Source organism: Cantharellus anzutake (assembly GCF_015039405.1).
Source record: "Cantharellus anzutake strain C23 chromosome Unknown EI90scaffold_34, whole genome shotgun sequence".
NCBI classification, from domain to species: Eukaryota; Fungi; Basidiomycota; class Agaricomycetes; order Cantharellales; family Hydnaceae; genus Cantharellus; species Cantharellus anzutake.
Window position 1 is genome coordinate 373,643 of NW_024066984.1, and position 18,267 is coordinate 391,909.

At 49.4% G+C, this 18,267-nt stretch overlaps 5 protein-coding genes across 5 annotated transcripts; 2 read left to right on the forward strand and 3 right to left on the reverse strand.

Annotated features, from left to right (window-relative positions):
- Positions 1 to 2,676: 2,676 nt before the first annotated feature.
- On the reverse strand, positions 2,677 to 3,086 carry EI90DRAFT_3017540 (uncharacterized protein; the record flags this gene model as incomplete). The annotated part of the gene is made up of 2 exons (XM_039057118.1): positions 2,677 to 2,885; positions 2,951 to 3,086. 2 exons carry the CDS (start codon positions 3,084 to 3,086, stop codon positions 2,677 to 2,679), a joined length of 345 nt encoding a protein of 114 aa, XP_038914407.1.
- A 444-nt stretch (positions 3,087 to 3,530) lies between these two features.
- On the forward strand, positions 3,531 to 4,499 carry EI90DRAFT_2925250 (uncharacterized protein; the record flags this gene model as incomplete). Its single annotated transcript, XM_039054887.1, has 2 exons — positions 3,531 to 3,638; positions 3,933 to 4,499. The coding sequence occupies 2 exons, from the start codon at positions 3,531 to 3,533 to the stop codon at positions 4,497 to 4,499; spliced, it is 675 nt and encodes a 224-aa protein (XP_038914408.1).
- Positions 4,500 to 7,038: 2,539 nt separating this feature from the next.
- EI90DRAFT_2856142 (uncharacterized protein) lies at positions 7,039 to 7,307 on the forward strand (the record flags this gene model as incomplete). The annotated part of the gene is made up of 2 exons (XM_039053772.1): positions 7,039 to 7,122; positions 7,173 to 7,307. Coding segments are annotated over 2 exons (219 nt in total), but the record flags the coding sequence as incomplete, so codon positions are not given.
- Positions 7,308 to 7,500: 193 nt separating this feature from the next.
- On the reverse strand, positions 7,501 to 8,394 carry EI90DRAFT_3125804 (uncharacterized protein; the record flags this gene model as incomplete). The annotated part of the gene is made up of 3 exons (XM_039063869.1): positions 7,501 to 7,790; positions 7,894 to 7,990; positions 8,059 to 8,394. 3 exons carry the CDS (start codon positions 8,392 to 8,394, stop codon positions 7,501 to 7,503), a joined length of 723 nt encoding a protein of 240 aa, XP_038914410.1.
- Positions 8,395 to 11,181: 2,787 nt separating this feature from the next.
- Positions 11,182 to 11,936, reverse strand: EI90DRAFT_3146111 (P-loop containing nucleoside triphosphate hydrolase protein; the record flags this gene model as incomplete). Its single annotated transcript, XM_039065376.1, has 5 exons — positions 11,182 to 11,343; positions 11,412 to 11,491; positions 11,528 to 11,630; positions 11,667 to 11,670; positions 11,761 to 11,936. 5 exons carry the CDS (start codon positions 11,934 to 11,936, stop codon positions 11,182 to 11,184), a joined length of 525 nt encoding a protein of 174 aa, XP_038914411.1.
- Between the last annotated feature and the right edge of the window lie 6,331 nt (positions 11,937 to 18,267).

Genomic DNA, 18,267 nt, shown 5'->3' on the forward strand with positions numbered 1-18,267 from the left:
CCCCCCCATTTCCATATATTACTTACACCTCCCTAAGTACAGAACCCCAAAGGCCTCCAGACAGCTCCAATGTCCACAAGTACACCCCTGACTCTGTTGGGCCATTTAGTTGCCTGCCCTGCAAGTCTGCCTTTGGACCGCCCTATCCATTCTCCTTTTGGGTTGTTGTCTGTTAAACCTGTAACCCAAGTTGCCAGTAATATTCAGTTGACTAACCCTTGACCCTGTTATGTCAGCTCCACCTGGTTCCTGCCATTTATGGGCCCTCCACCTAGACTTCCCATGTATCTGCAAATTAGGGCCCCAACATGCTACTGGGCACAGTGCTCCTGGCTTGAGTTGCTGAGGCCAAAGCCCTCTGAACACTGAGTCATACCTCCCTTTCGAATCCAGTCTTTGACAACAGGAGTCTGTATAAATGTTAGAACTGTGGGGCTGAATTGGTCCATTTCCATTGGTTTTGCATGGGTGTGCCCTGACAAATGGCTGTTGATTTGAATCTCCCATGATGGGAGATTGCAGTTTCTTGATGAACCGCTCGTTTCTTTTTATCGTCGCTGCAGATGTGACCTTGCCCTTGTGGGCATGTTTAGGTGCCATTGGCACTACTGAGTCAAGATGTTAAGATTGTTGAGTTTTTTGGTGGGTTGTGTTGTAAAACACACCTCATACACTTAAAAAAGTGTGAGGTCTCAGTGGTAGCTCAGCACACAGAGCCATAAGTGATACAATGGTGTGTATTTTATGGTGTGCCTCTGCAGCCTCTGTAAGCTCCACAACCTCCAAGCTTCACAGACCATACTCGGCACTTTCGCTGCTTGTAATGTATCTTTTTGCACTTTCCCCTCATCTTTATTTGGACTACTGCTTCCTTCCATTTTAGCCAGTTAGTCATCATCCCCACTTCACCTCATCCTCCTGCCCCTCTGGGCTTTGCCCTCCTTATCTCCTTTTGGATGTACCACAGAGTCTAACCCATGACCTTTGGTGCTACTCCAATTCCATCATCCCTTTGTCTCCGTTCAGATGCCTTTGTTCTGATTTGGACCCCCTCTGATTTCCTTGTGCTTTCGTCTCTCCACTATATACAGGTGCTTGTACATACTCATTTTGGACCCTGAGTCTAAAATCGACCAGAAATGCCCCCTAGATACTTCCTGCTCACTGCCTCTGAAATTAAGGACCAAATGGACAAACAGCAATGGCACAGCACTCCCCTTGAGTCGCTGAGGCCAAGGTCCCTCCTTGCTAAGTCTCCAGTTCCCCTCCAGAATCGTCTGCTCTCGCCCGGTTCTAACATGGACCTGAAGCTCCTTAGGAATCCTGACCCCTCTTCCATCTCTCCTTTCTCTCCACTCCTCATTTCCATTTTCATTTTTTTTCTGTAAGTACAGCTTCCCTCACCTTACTAATTCAAGGGTTCAGGCCTAAGAAGGGGATACTGTCATACTGTATCCATCACCCTCCACCACCTCCAGTCCTTCCAGATTACCTCTGCTCCTTTGTCACTAACCTCAGAGCCTCCGGATTCCGCAATTCCCTCCAACTCCCCCAATGGTCACCAGCCCCTCAATTCAATATATTATCTACACCTCCCTAAGTACAGAGCCCTGAAGGCCTCTGGACAGCTCCAATGTCTGCTAGCACACCCCCGCCTCTGCTGGGCAATTTAGTTGCTTGCCCTGCAAGTCTACCTTCAGGCCGATCCTTCCTTTCCATTTCTGGGTTATAGCCCATCACTCCACTAACCCCATAACCTGACTTGTCAGTAATATTTAGTCAGCTAACCTGTAACTCCATTAGCTCCACTCCACTTGGCCCCACCATTCACAGGCCTGTCCTCTATGTAACTATATATACATAACTTGTAGATAGGTTACACCTTAGTGATAAAATCGACTAGAGTTTCCCCTCTTCTAGTATTCCTTGCCAGTCAGTAAATTAGGGCATGGACATGTAACTAGGCACAGCACTCCTGGTTTAGTTGCTGAGGCCGAAGTGACATCATCTTCATCCCGGATCCGGTCTCTGACAGGAACAGTCTGCAGGATCTGGGGAAAAGATCAGGATTTGATCCTGTCTTTCGAATCATGATCTCCCTTCAGATATGAAGGGAGTTGATCAGCTGTATGTATCAGCCAATCTCAAGTGGTGTAGCCCAGTATTTCTACTGGGCTTAAGGAAGATTGAGCTTGCCAGAACAGTGAGCGCTGAGTTCTCCAGGGACTCAAACTCCCTCCAGGGCTCTGGGAAAGGGAGCCAAGCGGGTGGGAGAGTGGATCGGGTCAGGTCTGGGACGGATCTGGACCCGGGAATGATGGTATGAGCCTGTGACGGCTCAGGATTTGCTGAAGCGCTGTGCGCTTCTGTGAGATTGCAGTCCACAGGTGCTGGACTGTTCTCAACCTGGTCTAAAACCAGTTGAGAATGGCATTGGATCGGGGCTGGGATGGTTCCAGACCTGGCAATGGCAGTATGAGCCTGTAATGGCTCAGGACTCGCAGAAGCGCTACACGCTTCTGGGAGTTTTCAGTCTGCAGGTGCCGGACTGCTCTCAACCTAGTCTAAAACCGGTTGAGGGGGGATGGGATGGGGCTGAGACGGCTCCATAGAGGCTCATGCATTCTGGGATGCATGCGAACAACAATTTAGTTGTTCTTCCAGTGCAGCGGCAAGTCAGCACTCAGCACTGGCCACTGCAGCAGCACAGTCAGCTGCTTGAGATACAAGCAGCTGATAGTACAGAGACTCAAACCCAGCTGTTTGAGACCCAGACAGCTGGGCTTTCATCAACCAGTCATTGGCTCTTTCAGCCTCCTGTTTGCACCAGGCTACCATGTCCAGGGTAATCTCCACCATCATTCGGGCCATCATAGCTCCAGGGACTGGAGTGATGGAGTTCCAGACATGTCCAGGGGATCAGCAGGCCCTAGAGACGTGCTGGAAACACCAATCTGGTCAGGATTGGGTTGGCCAATGCTGGCATCACCAGGATTGGAGTTGGTCATGGGACCATATGCACTTTCACACATAGAGTCAGCTCTTTGCAGAGCTGGGGGAAAATCTGCCACCCTTCTAGGCTCCATGTCTAGAAGGCAGATAGTGGGTGATGTTGAATAACCCATGCACACGAATATGCATGTGCAGGTGTCTGAATCAAGAGCTTAAAAAAGTGTAAGGGGTTGGTGTAGGTTCCAACCCCAGTTAGCCTCAGTCCTCAGTTTGTCAAATATTAAGCTGTATAGAGCTATGATTATTCAATGATGGGGAGGAAAAAAGCTTTTTGCCTTTTCCCAGATTCCCACGTTATTGTATATACATTGTTTATACATGTTTATTATGAGACACATATAGAATTAAGATGGAAAGTGAGGGGTGGGGTTACCATTCCTTACAGCAAGAGATGTTCCCGTTGTTTATTCTGATGGACCTGCAGCCAATGCAGCAAATACAGCAATTTTATACACACCATATCCTTTCCTTCCTCCTCAACTCTCCATTTTTGAGGGCTATGAGCATGCCGACAATCCATGGCTTTCCCCTCCTTCCCCAGTCAAGCAGGTCAACAGCATATTACAAAGTCATTCATGCTGCCAACTGTGGAGGAAAATGAAGCCACATACAATGGGAATGCACGAGTCTTGGAGTGCTTCATTGTCAGGGATCAGCAATGACCCTGGACCCTATGCCGGCTGCGCGTATGCGCGTGGGAAGTATGCCGGTAATTCCCGTCTACTCCGCTTACCTAAGCCCCGGTGACCCGGATCATCTCCGGCATTGTTCTGGAACATTCTATGATCACGTGATTCTATCGGCAATCTGTTTGGTTTCCTTATTGCCGGACTCTACATGTATATAGCTGACCCTAAGATGGGGACATCCCTTTCCCCCGGCTTTAATCACAACTAGGTTATCGGAGCACCTTGCGCGAGCACGCGCATCCCCTGACATTCATTAAGTATTTGGGCTGGGACACCCTGCAGAATCAATGTTGGTTGGCAACGGAAGTGGTCATCCCAGTTGTGGGAGATGGCATGACAATTGACCATCTGTCAGGCCTATGCTGTATGCGCTCAGGTGATATTAATGGAGTAGAGCAATATGATTGGATGGTACTTGCTTTTGGATGGTTTCATGTTCAATTGACATTTGCCACTTCGCTACATGAGCAGTTCATTGGAACAGCTGCTGGACATGGGCTCAGCAACGCTTTCAAACACCTAGGTCGGAAATCATTATATAAACTCAATACCTGTGGTCCATGGTACCACAACTTACATGAGGGGATTTTGCATACTCTTGAAGCACACATCCTAGATTGTTGGAGAGTGCTAATGGACGTTGACAGTCTTGAAAGGCTGAAGGAATTCTCACCAGCAGAGTTGGTCCAGGCAGCAAAGTGCATGCAAAAAGAGTTTGCATCCTCAGAAGCTCTAGAGGGAATTGGGATCACTGAAGATGTCAAAAGAAAAAGGATAATGAGAAAGGGATGCACCTAGAATTCAACCCTGGGATTGATCATGTGCATCAGGGTGCTGTTCTTTCATGAGGGATGCCCTTCTGTATTATGAGCTGTGTTGTCATATCCGTGCATACCCGATCCCGACCCGACTTCCGGACCTCCTCCTTCCCCACCTCCGGAGTCCTACCCTACCGCTGCCCGTTCCGATACTCACCTTCGGTCCTGGCAACACACCTCCTTTTACCTCCCATGCCACCTCCACTCCTCCTTCCCTCTCCTCCCCTATCTCTGTCCGTTCCGATACTCACCTCGGACCGAACACCGCCCCTCTCGCCACCCTCCTACTACTCCTCCTCCTACTCCTCCGCTCCTCCCTCACAACACCTCCACCCTTCTGTCATCCTCCTACGTTTCTCCCATCTGCTCCGATACTCACCTTCGGACCTGACAACTCTCCTTTCCGCTACTCCTTCCCTCTTCCCTTTCTCCTCTCTCTCCCCTCTGGTACTCTTCCGCCAACCTCCTGCCAAGTTACGACCTTCCACCGCTGTCCCGTACTTCGTACTCAGGCACCGCTCGTACCTTTGCTCTGAGCCTCTGTCATAGTCCCTACCTCGGACTTTGACTCCACCTCGGTCTTAGTCCATTGCATTGGTGACCTCATACTACGTAAACACCATTGCCAATATTCCTTGGACTTTCAACCCTGCCTCTGTAAGCTCCGTAAGCTCCAAGCTCCACAGATCATCTTCGGCACTTTCGCCGCTTGTAATGTATTTCTCGTGTTCTCCCCTCATCCCTATTTGGACTGCTGCTTCTCCCCATTCTAGCCAGTTAGTCATCATCCCCACTTCTCCTCATCCTCCTGCCCCTCTGGGCCTTGCCCTCCCTACCTCCTTTCGGACGTATCACAGGTTCTGCCTTATGACCTTCAGTACCACTCTGCTTCTGTCTTCCCTTTGTTCCCATTCAGACGTCTTCGTTCTGATTCAGATCCCCTTTGTTTCCTTGTGCTCTTGCCCCCTCCATTATATATATCAGCACTTGTACATACTCGTTTTGGGCTCAGTCCGAAATTGACCTGAAATGCCCCCTAGAGACTTCCTGCTCACCTACTGTGAAATTAAGGACCAAATGGACAAACAGCAATGGCACAGCACTCTGCTTGAGTTGCTGAGGCCAAGGTCCTTCCACGCTAAAGTCCCAACACTCCTATGCCATATGCATGGGGGTGGTAACAAGAACTATACACGCCTGCTTTTGGATCTAATTGTTACAAGGATGGGGAGAACTTCTCCCCTCTTGACCCGTTCTTATAGTTGGAAGACGATCATAAGATCTTGTTTGTACCTTAACAGAATGTGTGTCAGGTCACAGTCCATGTATGTAGGGGTCACATGACCCAGGGAGGTCACTATCGTCTTACCCACTGTGAATCATACATATTTGATACTCACAGCTGGGTTCTAGGACACCCACCTTACAATGTGTAGTCAATGGGTGTTCCCAGTCATGTATAAGAGTAGACAATCGTGGTTCATGATGGAGTGAGCTATTAAGGGTTTGATTGCATGTAGTCGGAGATGCCAGGATAGATAGGTCAGCCACAGGTACTTGGTGCTCCTCAGTGGAGCATGCCATGTGCATGGTCACGACTTGTACAATGTGTGAAGATCCTGTATTGTTGCTATTGGTTACTTGGCATTCATAGTACAAATGTACCAGTAGTGGGTTATTATCATAAGTGTCCAGTAAGGAGTGACTAGTGGGGCCTTCAGTGACTTGGCATTCCCAAAGGGAACGTACCGATGGCAGTGAGGTGCGATTACTGGCAAGGGAGAAACTAGATGGTTGATGGGCAGCTACTTGGCGCTCATGTAACAAGCGTGCCGGCATCACGGGAATATGAACCTCAGAGCAGTCATGATCCCTAATATCATAGTATGATGTCATCCATCAGGTGCTGGAGGGAGAGCTAGGTGATGACGTCCTGTAGGACACAGGTTCCAATGGATGATACACAAGCTGTGAGGCTTCGACTCACAACTTCGAGTTCTCATGGTGAGAACTGCCAGATGACTTGATGTAACCAGACATATAGGACATGTTGAGAGTTGTACACACACACAGGTTCAGCTGAGTCACAAAAGGGGGTTGTTACAAGGGACAACAATGCACAAGGTAGTTTGTAGCAAGTTGTAGTAGTTAGTGGGAACCGCCTCCGGTGGTTTCCATACATGATGCATGACTATCTACAAATGAAATGGTCATGGGAAATCCTGCGAAATGCAAACAACCTCAGCCAGCACCAAAACCCTGATGGGGAAAGCTTTGCACAAGGGGGGGGAATGGGATAGAATAGGATAGTAGGGTATTGGGAGAGAGAGAGTGTGTGTGTGTGTGATAGAAGGGGAGGTCTTTGACAATGCAACGGATATGGTTGTTGGAGACTCTATATCCATAACACTAATGCAGGCTTACCATATGGAATGGATGGAGGATATGCGGCATGTGAGTATTACAAGAATCATCAGTATGACACTTATAGATGATGAAGGGAGTTCATTATGACAAACTGTTGGCTGGTCAACCTGTCCGGTCTTCCAGATGGGTTCTATGGCCTAGACTTGCTACAAGAGCACAATGTTAAAGCAGTAAAGGTATGTCACCTGAGTGTGAGGAAATGGTACTTACATAGTCATGGCCACAGAGCACATTCAAAGTCAGTGGGCCAGCATCAATGTGGGCATACATAGAGAAGATTTCCCCAGCTATCCCAGTCTTACAAGCAATCAATCTTCATGTACAGAAGATAATTGTGGGGGTGAGCCAGGGAAAACATCACTTTCATTAATGAATCACTATCAGGATGATAGAGTGCACTGTAAGCAACCAGGCCGCCAGCTAGGACAAAAAGACATACCTGTCAACATTACATGGCTAGGATTTAAAGGAATGATGGCTGGTTCTGTGTTGGACAGGTGGTGGAAATCATGCCCTGCTAACTATGAGCATGCTACTAACCAGGAATGTATGTATCAACGATCTGCAGCAGCCCAAGATCCTGGTCCAGAATGAGTTTGGCCAGACGAGTTTGGTGGAAGGGATGGAATTGCAAGATGCCTCTCCAGTATTTGAGGGAGATGGTGATGAGGATTGGGACTGAATGTTTGAGGACTGGGACTTAATGGTTCTGCTCTCAGCCACTCAGGGCCCACTGACACCAGAGAAGAACTAGGCAATGTAATGGGTGAGGCAACAAAGGGCCAATGGGGGGGAGGGGTGGGAATGGTTGATATGCGGGAGGCTGGATTGAGGAGTAGCTTGGCTGTGCATATTGGTACAAAGCGGCTGGCCCTATTCATAATTGACCCAAATGAGAAACCCTTGATAAGCCACCTATACTAGGAATTGAGAAAAAGGGGACATACTTGGAGGTGTGTTCACAATGTCCAAATATGCAGTGCAGGTGGATCCACCACCAGTATTCAGTGCCTGAGGAAGCACGAAAATGATGGCACTGAAGGACTATTCAGTATTGTGGGAATGCACAGTGAAAAGAAACTGCATGGTGGCTGATTCTGTGAAGTATAGACTCTCATAGCAGTGTCATGAACTGCACCCTCTTGCTCACAAGCACGTTTCTCCAACTGTTTCTCAATCTGTTTCTTATCATTCTGCATTCCTGTCTCTTGTTTCTTTGCCTCTTTGCATTCATGCTGCTCAGTGTCGTATTGATTGTCTATTTCCATCAAATTGTTGAGAATCTTGATCCCATGAATCTCTGCCATCAGCCAAACTTTCTGAAGATCTGCTACAGTTTTCCAGGCCTCATGGAGGGTGATCCACTTGAGAATGGCCTCAGGAAGCAGATCAATTGCCTGGAAATGGTGTAAACTGTAGTGGGATTGCCATGTGATTGTGTGCCACATCTGAAGTGCCTGCTCAGCTTGCCAGCGGTGATCCTCATCATGGCGTGTTTGTTGTTTGGGTTTCCCTCTGAGACTGATGGACGGAGCAGGGAATGGTTCAGAGACAGAGTTTGTGGGAGAAACAACCAGGGTTCAAGGCCACAGTGGCGACCTCTGGGTTGCAGGGGAGGGAGATGCTGGTCAGGGAATGGAATTCATGCCACATTTTCATGAGTTCTTCTGAGGGGAAGGGTTTGGGGATATGGCCTCCAAGGTGTGCTGCTGTCAGGGCACAGCCTAACCAGCCACCCTGACTCCCTATGCTGGAAGGGAGTTGCCATAAGACGATCTGGAGTGATCCAAAGAATGCAGGTAATCTCGCTTAGCTCTCGCTTAGCTCCCACTTCCTATCTTCTGTCCACATGTCACCCCTTTCCCACACCTTGCTTATGATTATCCAAATGAATAGCTATCTTTTCATGTCGTCATTCTATCGGTTATCTTCTATCTCATTGTAGCCACACTCTAGTGGGTAGCGGTACCCATGTATATAACCCTAATCTCCACTGAGGATGGCACCTCAGTGTTAACAACGACTAGGATTCTCGGGAACACCTCCATCAACGTGAACTGACATGCAGTCTCTGACAGCTGCTGAACCCACATACCTTTTGTACAAATATCGCAGCATTCACCTGTAATTCCTATGAGTCAACTAGTCAGTAACATGCCCAGAAATTCCAATTTATGCCTAGGCCCCATTGGGTTCCCAAAGTATTGGTCTAACCAATTCCACCAGCATGTCTGTGTGCCATAGAAGGTATGAAGGTCATCATCAATTTTCTTTTGCCACTCATACTGGTTTGAATCATTCTGTGTATTCAAGTTACGATTTTGAATCTTTTGGGTTGAAATGGGAATGATGGTGTTTGAACGTGGATGTCAGGGTTCAGCACCCTGCCTTAGGGTGCCCCAGACTCCCCACCTACTTTACTCCCTTTATTCTTTGATTGTTGCCTTGTTGTTGCCTTTGTGTGTTGTGTACACACACACGGGATAGCGTGGGAACTTCTTTCTGAGCAAGGAGCTTGCCCAGAATGTGTCATATCCGTGCATACCCGACCCCGACCCGACTTCCGGACCTCCACCCTCTTCACCTCCGGAGTCATAACCTACCGCTGCCGTTCCGATACTCACCTTCGGTCCTGGCAACACACCTCCTCCTTACCTCTCACCACCCTCCTACTACTCCGCTCCCCCTTCACAGCACCTCCACCCTCCCGTTATCCTCCTACGCTTCCCCTGTCCGCTCCGATACTCACCTTCGGACCTGACTACTCTCCTTTCCGCCACTCCTTCTCCCCTTACCTGTCCCCTCTCTCCTCCCTCCGTTACTCCTCCGCCACCCTTCCACCAAGTTACGACCTTCCACCGCTGTTCCGTACTTCGCACTCGGACACCGCTCGTACCTTACTCCGAGCCTCTGTCATAGTCCCTACCTCGGACTTTGACTCCACCTCGGCCTTAGTCCATTGCATTGGTGACCTCATACTACGTAAACACCATTGCCAATATTCCTCGGACTTCCAACCCCGCCTCCGTAACCTCCGTAAGCTCCGCAACCCCCGAGCTTCGCGGACCACCTTCGGCACTCTCGCCGCCTGTAATGTATTTCTCGCGTTTTCCCTTCATCCCTATTTGGACTACTGCTTCTTTCTATTCTAGCCAGTTAGTCATCATCCCCACTTCCCCTCATCCTCCTGCCCCTCTGGGCCTCGCCCTCCCTACCTCCTTTCGGACGTATCACAGGTCTTGCCCTATGACCTTCGGTACCACTCCACTCCCTCTACCCCTTGTTCCTGTTCAGACGTCTTCGTTCCGATTCGGTCACCCTTTGTTCTCTTTGTGCTTTTGCCCCTTCCATTATATATATCGGCGCTTGTACATACTCGTCTTGGTTTCAGTCCGAAATCAACTTGAATTCCCCCAAGAGACTTTCCCTCTGCTAGATCCGAAATTAGGGACCCCTAGGACAACCAGCAATGGCACAGCGCTCCGCATGAGTCGCTGAGGCCAAGGTCCTTCCATGATAAGTCTCCGATTCCATTCCGGAGTCGTCCGAATCCGCCCCATTCTAACAGAATGTTCCCACACTTACTGGGCACTGCCACCTGGATGTTCCCTCCGGGTCACACTACACAACTCTAGGAGCTGTATAGTTGTGGGCATGTGACCCATTCCTTTATATAGCAACCATGTGGGGAGATGAGACCTTTACCCTTCTTCTCATCTCGTGAGGACAGGCCAGATGGGGGTTGAGGTCAGGGAGCCTCCAAGTCTGAGGCTGGGCCCTGACAGTGGAGCAGTGGTGTGCATACTGGGGATAGCGGTTGCCATAGTGGGGTGATCATCTCCATTGTCTTCAGAACTGTAATGAATGGATGGTGGAGCAGCTGTTTCTTTATTCTTGTTGTATACAATGTAAAACAACTGTATTTACATTTGTATGGCTTGGGCTCGGGTAAAGGGTTCTTTACTCTTTAGCCTCACCCCTGTCAAATCTAAGCTCGATACAGCCTATGATCTTGACAGCCAGAGGACTGAGGAGTCACCCAGGTCGGAACCCACACCGACCTTACAGGAACCCTCACTGTCACTATCTTCAGCATTGTCTTCATGCACATGGGTGTGGAGCTGAACTGAAGGACCCATGTTGTCACAGAGCTCAGCTAGGTCTGGCTCATTGCCAGATGCTACTGTAGCCTCAGCACTACAGATGCCCCAGCTTGCATTGTCCTCCTTCAGGCCTTATTTCTTGTGCATCTGGAATGCAGATGGTTCAAACAGTAGAATTGCCCTTGCCTGTATAAGTGGAGATTGTCCAGCACAGCCAGCCCATTGGACCCAAAAGGCTAGAGACTTTGGGGCTCCAAATTGTACAACTATCTTCACATCAGGAATATCACACCCCTGAGGTATATGAGTATGAGACTATTGGTTAGTGAACAAAGTGCAACATGGAATGAATGAACATGCACCATTCCAGCAGCCTCTGTAGTGAAAACATTCACCTCCCCCTTCCTAAACTGTTCCATGATGTGTAGTTTGGTTTTTGGGCCTCAGAGCACAAAATATGAGTTGACTTCCCCTCTACAGCACTCAGGCAAGCCCTCATGGATGATGCGGCACAGGATCTGGGCGGTTTTTGTCTCATTGACGAACACCATACAGCATTGAATGCATCCTGCCAATGCCTCCTACCAAATATCATAGAGGTCCTCCAGGTTCCACACATTGCTGTGCATTGTCCGAAGCTCCATTGTGACATTTGGTCAATCATTGCCAAGGTTCAGTATGTATGTGCTTGTGCCATGAAGATGGAGGGACATCATGGTTGATGACAAAGTGCTGGGAGTAAGGGTGGCAGAGGTGGCAAGGAAAGGGACGGATTTAGGGGAAAATGAATGAAGATCACCAAGAATCGCATAGTCCGGTCGAAAATCAGCACCCCACTGATCAATGCAGTGTGCCTCATCAATGACAAGCTTGTCAATTGATGGCATGGTTGCATTAAGATCTTCAGCAGCATTTCAGGTGAAGGAGTAATTGTCAGAACCGTGCGAAGCTTCACCAATGATAGCTGTAGGCGACTGAATGTTGGCCGCTAGCGATACAGGCATCCTACTCACGACCAAGCTTTAGCAAGGATTAACCTCACCGATCTTGAGGCCAAGGCTACTTAGGCAAGCGGGCCTGGATTTCAGCTTCAATGACTCAGGGAGGAGTGTTGCACCTTGTTCTCGATGCGGTCCTGATACTTCAGAAGGCAGAGGTCTTATGGGGAACAGAGGTAAGCTTAGGGGGGGAATTCTAGTTGATTTCGAACTCCAGTACAAGCATTAGTTACAAGCTGTATATAAGCACTAGGGAACTGAATAGAAAGTAAGTCACTAGATCTCATGGAGATTGTGGGTGGAGAAAAGAAAAAGGAAAACAAACAAGAAGCATGTGGTTGAGACAGCGAAGGACAAATGTGACCTTTGCCGCAAGATAACAAGGTGCAGCAAAACATGAGACAAAAGGTTGTGGCGCTCTGCACCGCCAGGTCGTTCAACAACAATTAGGGGATGGATCATTGAGATGTGGCAGGAAGGGGTTAGACGGTGAGGGGCGGTGAGCGGAGTGTGCGGGGAGTGTTCAAGTGTGGAAAAAGGTCAGGGAGGAGGTCGCCTGACTCCAGGGAATGCTGGGTCATGACAGTAATATACAATACTTTTTTGCTTGGATGTCCTAGGAGCCTAAGTATGTGGTTGTGAGGTCTTAGGGTGGCTCAGCACACAAGGCCGTAAGTGATACAAGATAGTGTATTTTACGGTGGTGTGTAAGCAGTTCTCCGGAGGTTCCCGCTTGCCCATGTGACTATATGTATCTAATTTACATGTGACTCGGGGTTCGGGGCTATTGCCCTGACATTCTCCCCCTTTGCATTGCATTTGCGACGCATACAAGGTTGATAGTGAATAAAACAGAGTTTTAATAGTTGATTTACATTGAGTTTGGATTATCAATGAGTGTTTTGTTGTTGCCACTTTAAAGTGGGCGATTTTGTACATGTCGGTGAAGAAAAGAGAGGGGGTTTAAGGAATGAATGAGTGTGGGCCATTACTTTGAAGTGAATGGCGATACATTGGTATCGCAGGGAGAGAGAGAAAAAATGGTGGAGTTTGTCGAAAATGAATTTTGACCCCAAGGTTGTATGTCTTTGGTGTTCCTCACTTGTTCTGTGAGGGTTCATGTGTAAGTGGTGTTTACACACGAGCGGTGGTGGATGTGGGTCTTTTGACGGAGTGGAGATTTCCGCAATTGTTACTTGCAGTTCCTCGCATACAGTATTGTGTGTGGGGCCTCGAGTTGGGGGAAGGTGTTTTCACAGGCACCTCGATGGCGTATTACCATGTCACTTTCCCTTCTCTCAAGGGTGGATTCATTGCCCCGGAGGAGGGTTTTCCTCCGGGTTGTTCATCTGGACATCCGATTGCTGCGTCGGATGCGATGACGTAGCCTGGGCTACATTGTCGGGCTGTGGGCTCGACGAAGTGGGTGCTCCCTGGGTGGGAGCGGGTTGTTGTGTTCCTGAGCTGCTTGGCTCAGGTGTAGAGTACGGTAGGTCTACCGTTCTTCCCGTGGGGAAGGATGGTCGTTGGGCTGGTTGTCCAGCATGGAGACTTGTGTCTCTTTCCCGGTATTTGGAAGCTTTCGCTTCCTGTTCTGCAGTTCTTGTGGCACATTCCTCAGGAGTCCTGAGTGGTTTGAACTGGGACTTTAAGTAGGCAGCTTTGCCTAGACTTTCCCAGGAGATTTTTCCCTTATTCTCTGGGGAATTATATTCCTCTGCGAGTCTTGCGATACTCGGGAGTCCCAAGAAGTATTTCTCGGTTTCCTTCGCTTTTTCGCGAAGGGTTCTGTGTACCTTGCCACTTTTGAAGGCAGCTTCGGCCTGTTCGTACCAGTGTACGAATTCTTTCCCACTCACGCTTGTCCACAAGCGTATGTGGCATCATGCGCCGCTTCTGACCCCACTATTCTCCTCATGGGGAAGTTGGGGTTGATTGTTATGTCGACTGGAGCTTCGACTTTGCCGAACTCGTTGAGTTCGGCGGTCTCGTATAGCATGTGGACACTTCCCTGCAGGGTAGCTTGCCCATAGGGTGCTGAGGTACTCAGTGGCCCGCCGCCTCTGGCAGTGGTCCCCATTTTAGGGTCTGCCGTCGGTTGCCTACCGCTCTCCCTCTTCCCCTCGACATGGGTTTGCCCCTCTGAGGGTGGGCCCTTATGCAACCCGGACAGGGTCGCCTGCCCACGGGGTGGCGGGATAGTCGGTGCCCCACCCCTTGATGCGCTAGTCCCCATGTGGGGTCGCGTCTCATGAGGCCCGGAACCGTATCCCCTCCCCCTGACCTGGGAGGCCCCCATCATGATGGGTTTGGCAGCGAGGTCTGCCAGTGCGCATGCCTCTCTGAGCTTGCGTTTCAGTAATTCGATCTCCCTTTTTTGGAGATCGACTTCTCTCTCTGTGTCTTTCAGAGAGTCAAAGATGCCCTCAGCATCTCTTTGTGCTCTGTTGTATTCACGCCTCCAGTGGGCGCAATGGTCGCAGGCATCTTCTGACGCCCTCGAGTTATCAGACCGTGCCCGTTTGGACGGTCTGGACGAGGAGCCGCTGTCGCTCCCTTGTCTCCCTCCTACGAGGGACTTCATCTCTTTCAGCTCCTCACGGAGCTGACCTGTCTGAGCAGCTACCGCTGACGCGATAGCTGATTCCCAGCCTGCATTTGGCTGGGGTGTTGTTGGACCTGGGCCGAATTGGCTAATCCAGGGGTTGATCTGGCCAGGGAAGTTCCCTGGGGAGTATGCCTGGGGCTGCAGCAGCAAATGCTGCCCCTGGAATGGCGCTTGTTGCGCCATCAGTGCAGTTTGCACCGCATATGGTTGGAAGCCTCTTTGGGGAGGCTGGGGGTATGTGGTGCCTGTTAGCAACCCGGATGGTTGTTGGTTCGCAGCACTCATTTGTGCTGCGTGCATCGTGTAATCCATGGCGCTTATCTGCGCCTGGTGTTGTTGTTGTTCCGGGGAGCCTTGCTCCCCGGGTTGTCGTATTTCGATATCCAGTGGTTTGTTTGGATCGAACCGAGGGTTGCCTCCCCAGAGAACGACATTTCGTTGTTATGTTACTCGTGGTGGTGGGAGGGGTTTTCGTTCGTGCGTGTGTGGGATTCGCCGCAGATGTGTGTTCTTTTGCACGTGAGCCTGTGGTTCACGTGGTCTAGGCAGGTTACTCGCCTAGCCCATGTGATTTCTAGTACATGGTGTGGCTGTCCGGGCAAGTTACTCGCCCAGAACTTTCCCACGCTCTTGGCTGTGGGCCATCGTCCCTCAGCTTTACTTCCTCCACCTCCATTTTTGGGGGCGTAGTGATGCCGAGAGTTCCCTGTCTTCTTTGATAGGGAGTTTTTCTGGTTCCCTTACATTTTGTAAGGTGAGGTACTCGTCCAGGTGGACGAGGTCGTTGCAATTTCCTAGGGGTTCCCATGTGGTGTCCCCTAGTTCCCATTTAACCTTAAACCAGAGTTCGTTGTGAACCCACGCATGGTTTAGGATTTCGCGAACTACTGCTTTGCGATCGGGGTCTTCCCCAAAATCGTAGAATATGTTTACTTCCCTATTTGGGAAGATTTCCTGGTCATTTGGCTCGTGAGGTGCGAGCCGGGATACATGGAATCTTGGGTGGATTCCACGTTGTTCAAGTTGTGGTGGCAACTTGAGGACGTAGTTTGACGTTTCTGGAAATGTTTCCAGAATTTCGTAAGGCCCTATGTATAAGGGCTTTAGTTTTCCTGCCCTGCCTTTGGGTAGGTTCAGCTTATCCATGGATAAGTATGCGAGCTCGCCTTTTCTCAAAGGCGGGTCCGGGCGTCTTTTCTTATTCGCCTGGATTGTTTGAGCAGCGCGATTATGTATCATCGTGTCGTGTGCTGCCATGAGGTTCTCCTTCGCTTTCTGAGCGAAGTCATTTACTCCTGGGTAGTCCGAGAGTGGTGCTGTTAGGCACATCTTTGGCATATGGCCGTAGATTAATTCGAACAGGGCAAATCCTGTCGATGTGTTCGAGCTCGCATTGATCGCGAATTCCGCCATCGACAGTTTCGCTGCCCAGTCGCGTTGGTCTGGTCTAACCATCGCTCATAGTATTTGTACTACTTTTTGTATCATTCTTTCCACTTGGCTGTCGGCTTGCGGGTGGAATGCAGTTGTGAATTTCAACTGTACACCGAGTATTCGGTGTAGTTCGTGCCAAAATTTTGACGTGAATTTTGAGTCTCGATCTGATATGATCAAGTGTGGTAGACCGTGGAGTCTTACGACTTCACGAAGAAATACGAATGCTAGTTCTAGTGCGTTTGTTGTTGTCTTTATTGGAATTAGGTGGACGTTGGACATCAACCTACAGATGATTACCCAGAGGTAATCATATCCCAAGCTTGTTGGGAATGGACCTGTGAAGTCCATGGCTATTGACGACCATGGTGTCTCCAGGGTCGGGAGTGGGTGAAGCATTCCGGGATTTCTCCTGGTGCTTTTCTTTGTCGTTTGACAAGTTCCGCAAGACCTGCAGAACTTGTGGGTATCCTTTGTCATCAACTTCCACCAGAAGTGTCGACGGAGGGTTTCCACTGGTTTCTTGGATCCTAGGTGTCCAAGTGTTTCATGGATGTTCTCGAGGATTATTCCCTGAATGGACTTCCTTTCGTAGTTTCCTTTCGGGACTACTATTTGGGTCGTTCCTCCTTCTCCAAGTCGGGTTATCAGCCCGTCTTTTACAGAGAAGTTTTTGAAATTCCCCGGGTTCTCTAGGATTTCCCGGTGGATCTGGCTTTTCAAGTATCCAGATTTTATTGCCTCAATGAGGTCTTTTTCTTCAAATTGTTTTCGAAGGTTCTCTTCTGGAGTTATGATTTCTTCCAGATTTTGGGCGCTCCCCCCTAGAGCTTCCTCTAGGGTGTTTCTCGCACGTATCGCTGCGAGTCTCTTTCTCTCTGAGTTTTTACTCAGGGTACTGCTTAGTAGCAGTTCTTCGTATTCCTCGATTCTGTCAGGGATAATGTCTTCTGCATTTTTGTCCAGGTGGATGTCCGCCGACACATAATCGTCGAAATGCAGATCCTTGTCCGTTGACGAGTCGTAGTATTGTGAGAGTGCATCTGCCACTTTGTTTTTGTGGCCTTCCATGTATTTTATTTCGCAATTGAAGCTTGCGAAAAAGGCTTGCCATCTCAGGTGTCTCCCTGAGTTGTGGTTTTTCGCTTTGAAATATTCCAAAGCTTTGTGGTCCGTGATTACTGTGAATTCACGGCCTCCCATGAGGTCGTCTTGCCATCTCATGAGTGCTTCGAGGACACCCAGTGCCTCGAGCTCGTAGGCGAAGTACCTACGTTGTGTGTTGGTGAACTTTTTGGACATGAATGCGGCCGGGCAGCAAGTCTGCCACCTTTCGCCTTGTCCAATTAATGCACCCATGCCCGCTGGGCATGCGTCTGTTATGACCCAGATGTGGAGTTTGGTCCTCTCTGCTTCTGAGAGGCTTTCCGGTGGGTTCCACTGGACGGGCTTCAGGATCGGAGCCCTGCATGCTAGACGTTTGATTTCGTCGAAGCATTTCTGGTGGAGTGGTGTCCACCTGAATGTCTGCTTGTTTGAGCAGATTGTTTGCAGTGGTCCTGTGTAACCACTGACGTTTGGCATGAATATTGATAGATATTCTACCATTCCCAGGAATCTTAGGACTCCTGTGTGGTCTACTGGCTCTCGCCAGTTGCGGATTTTTTCCATTTTATCCGCTTGAGCATGGATGCCCTGTTCGTCCACTCGGCTTCCTAGAACGTCTAGGATTGGGGCAAATGGCTGGAATTTTTTCCGGCTTATGTAGAATTTCGCCCCTTTTAGGCGAGTGAATAACCACAATAGTGCTTTATTGTGGTTTTCCACCGAGCTTGTGCTGGTGAATATATCGTCGAACCAGATGTGTAGGCGTCTGCCTACTTCTCCTTGTAGTTCCCAGGTCAGTGCACGCTGGAAGGTGCAGGGAGCATTGCAGTCTCCTTGCTGCATCATGTTCAAGTTGTACGTCCCGTGGGGCGTGGAGAATGTCGTCCTATGGACATCTTCTGGATCCACGCGTATTTGTTCATATGTGTCCGACATATCGATCTTGGATCGGTATGTTGCTCTGGCGACTGATTCTTGGATCAGTTGCATGTCTGGCATTGGTGTGACATCGAGGATCGTGTTTGAGTTACGGTTCCTCGTGTCTATTACCGTGTGCAAAGATCCATCTGC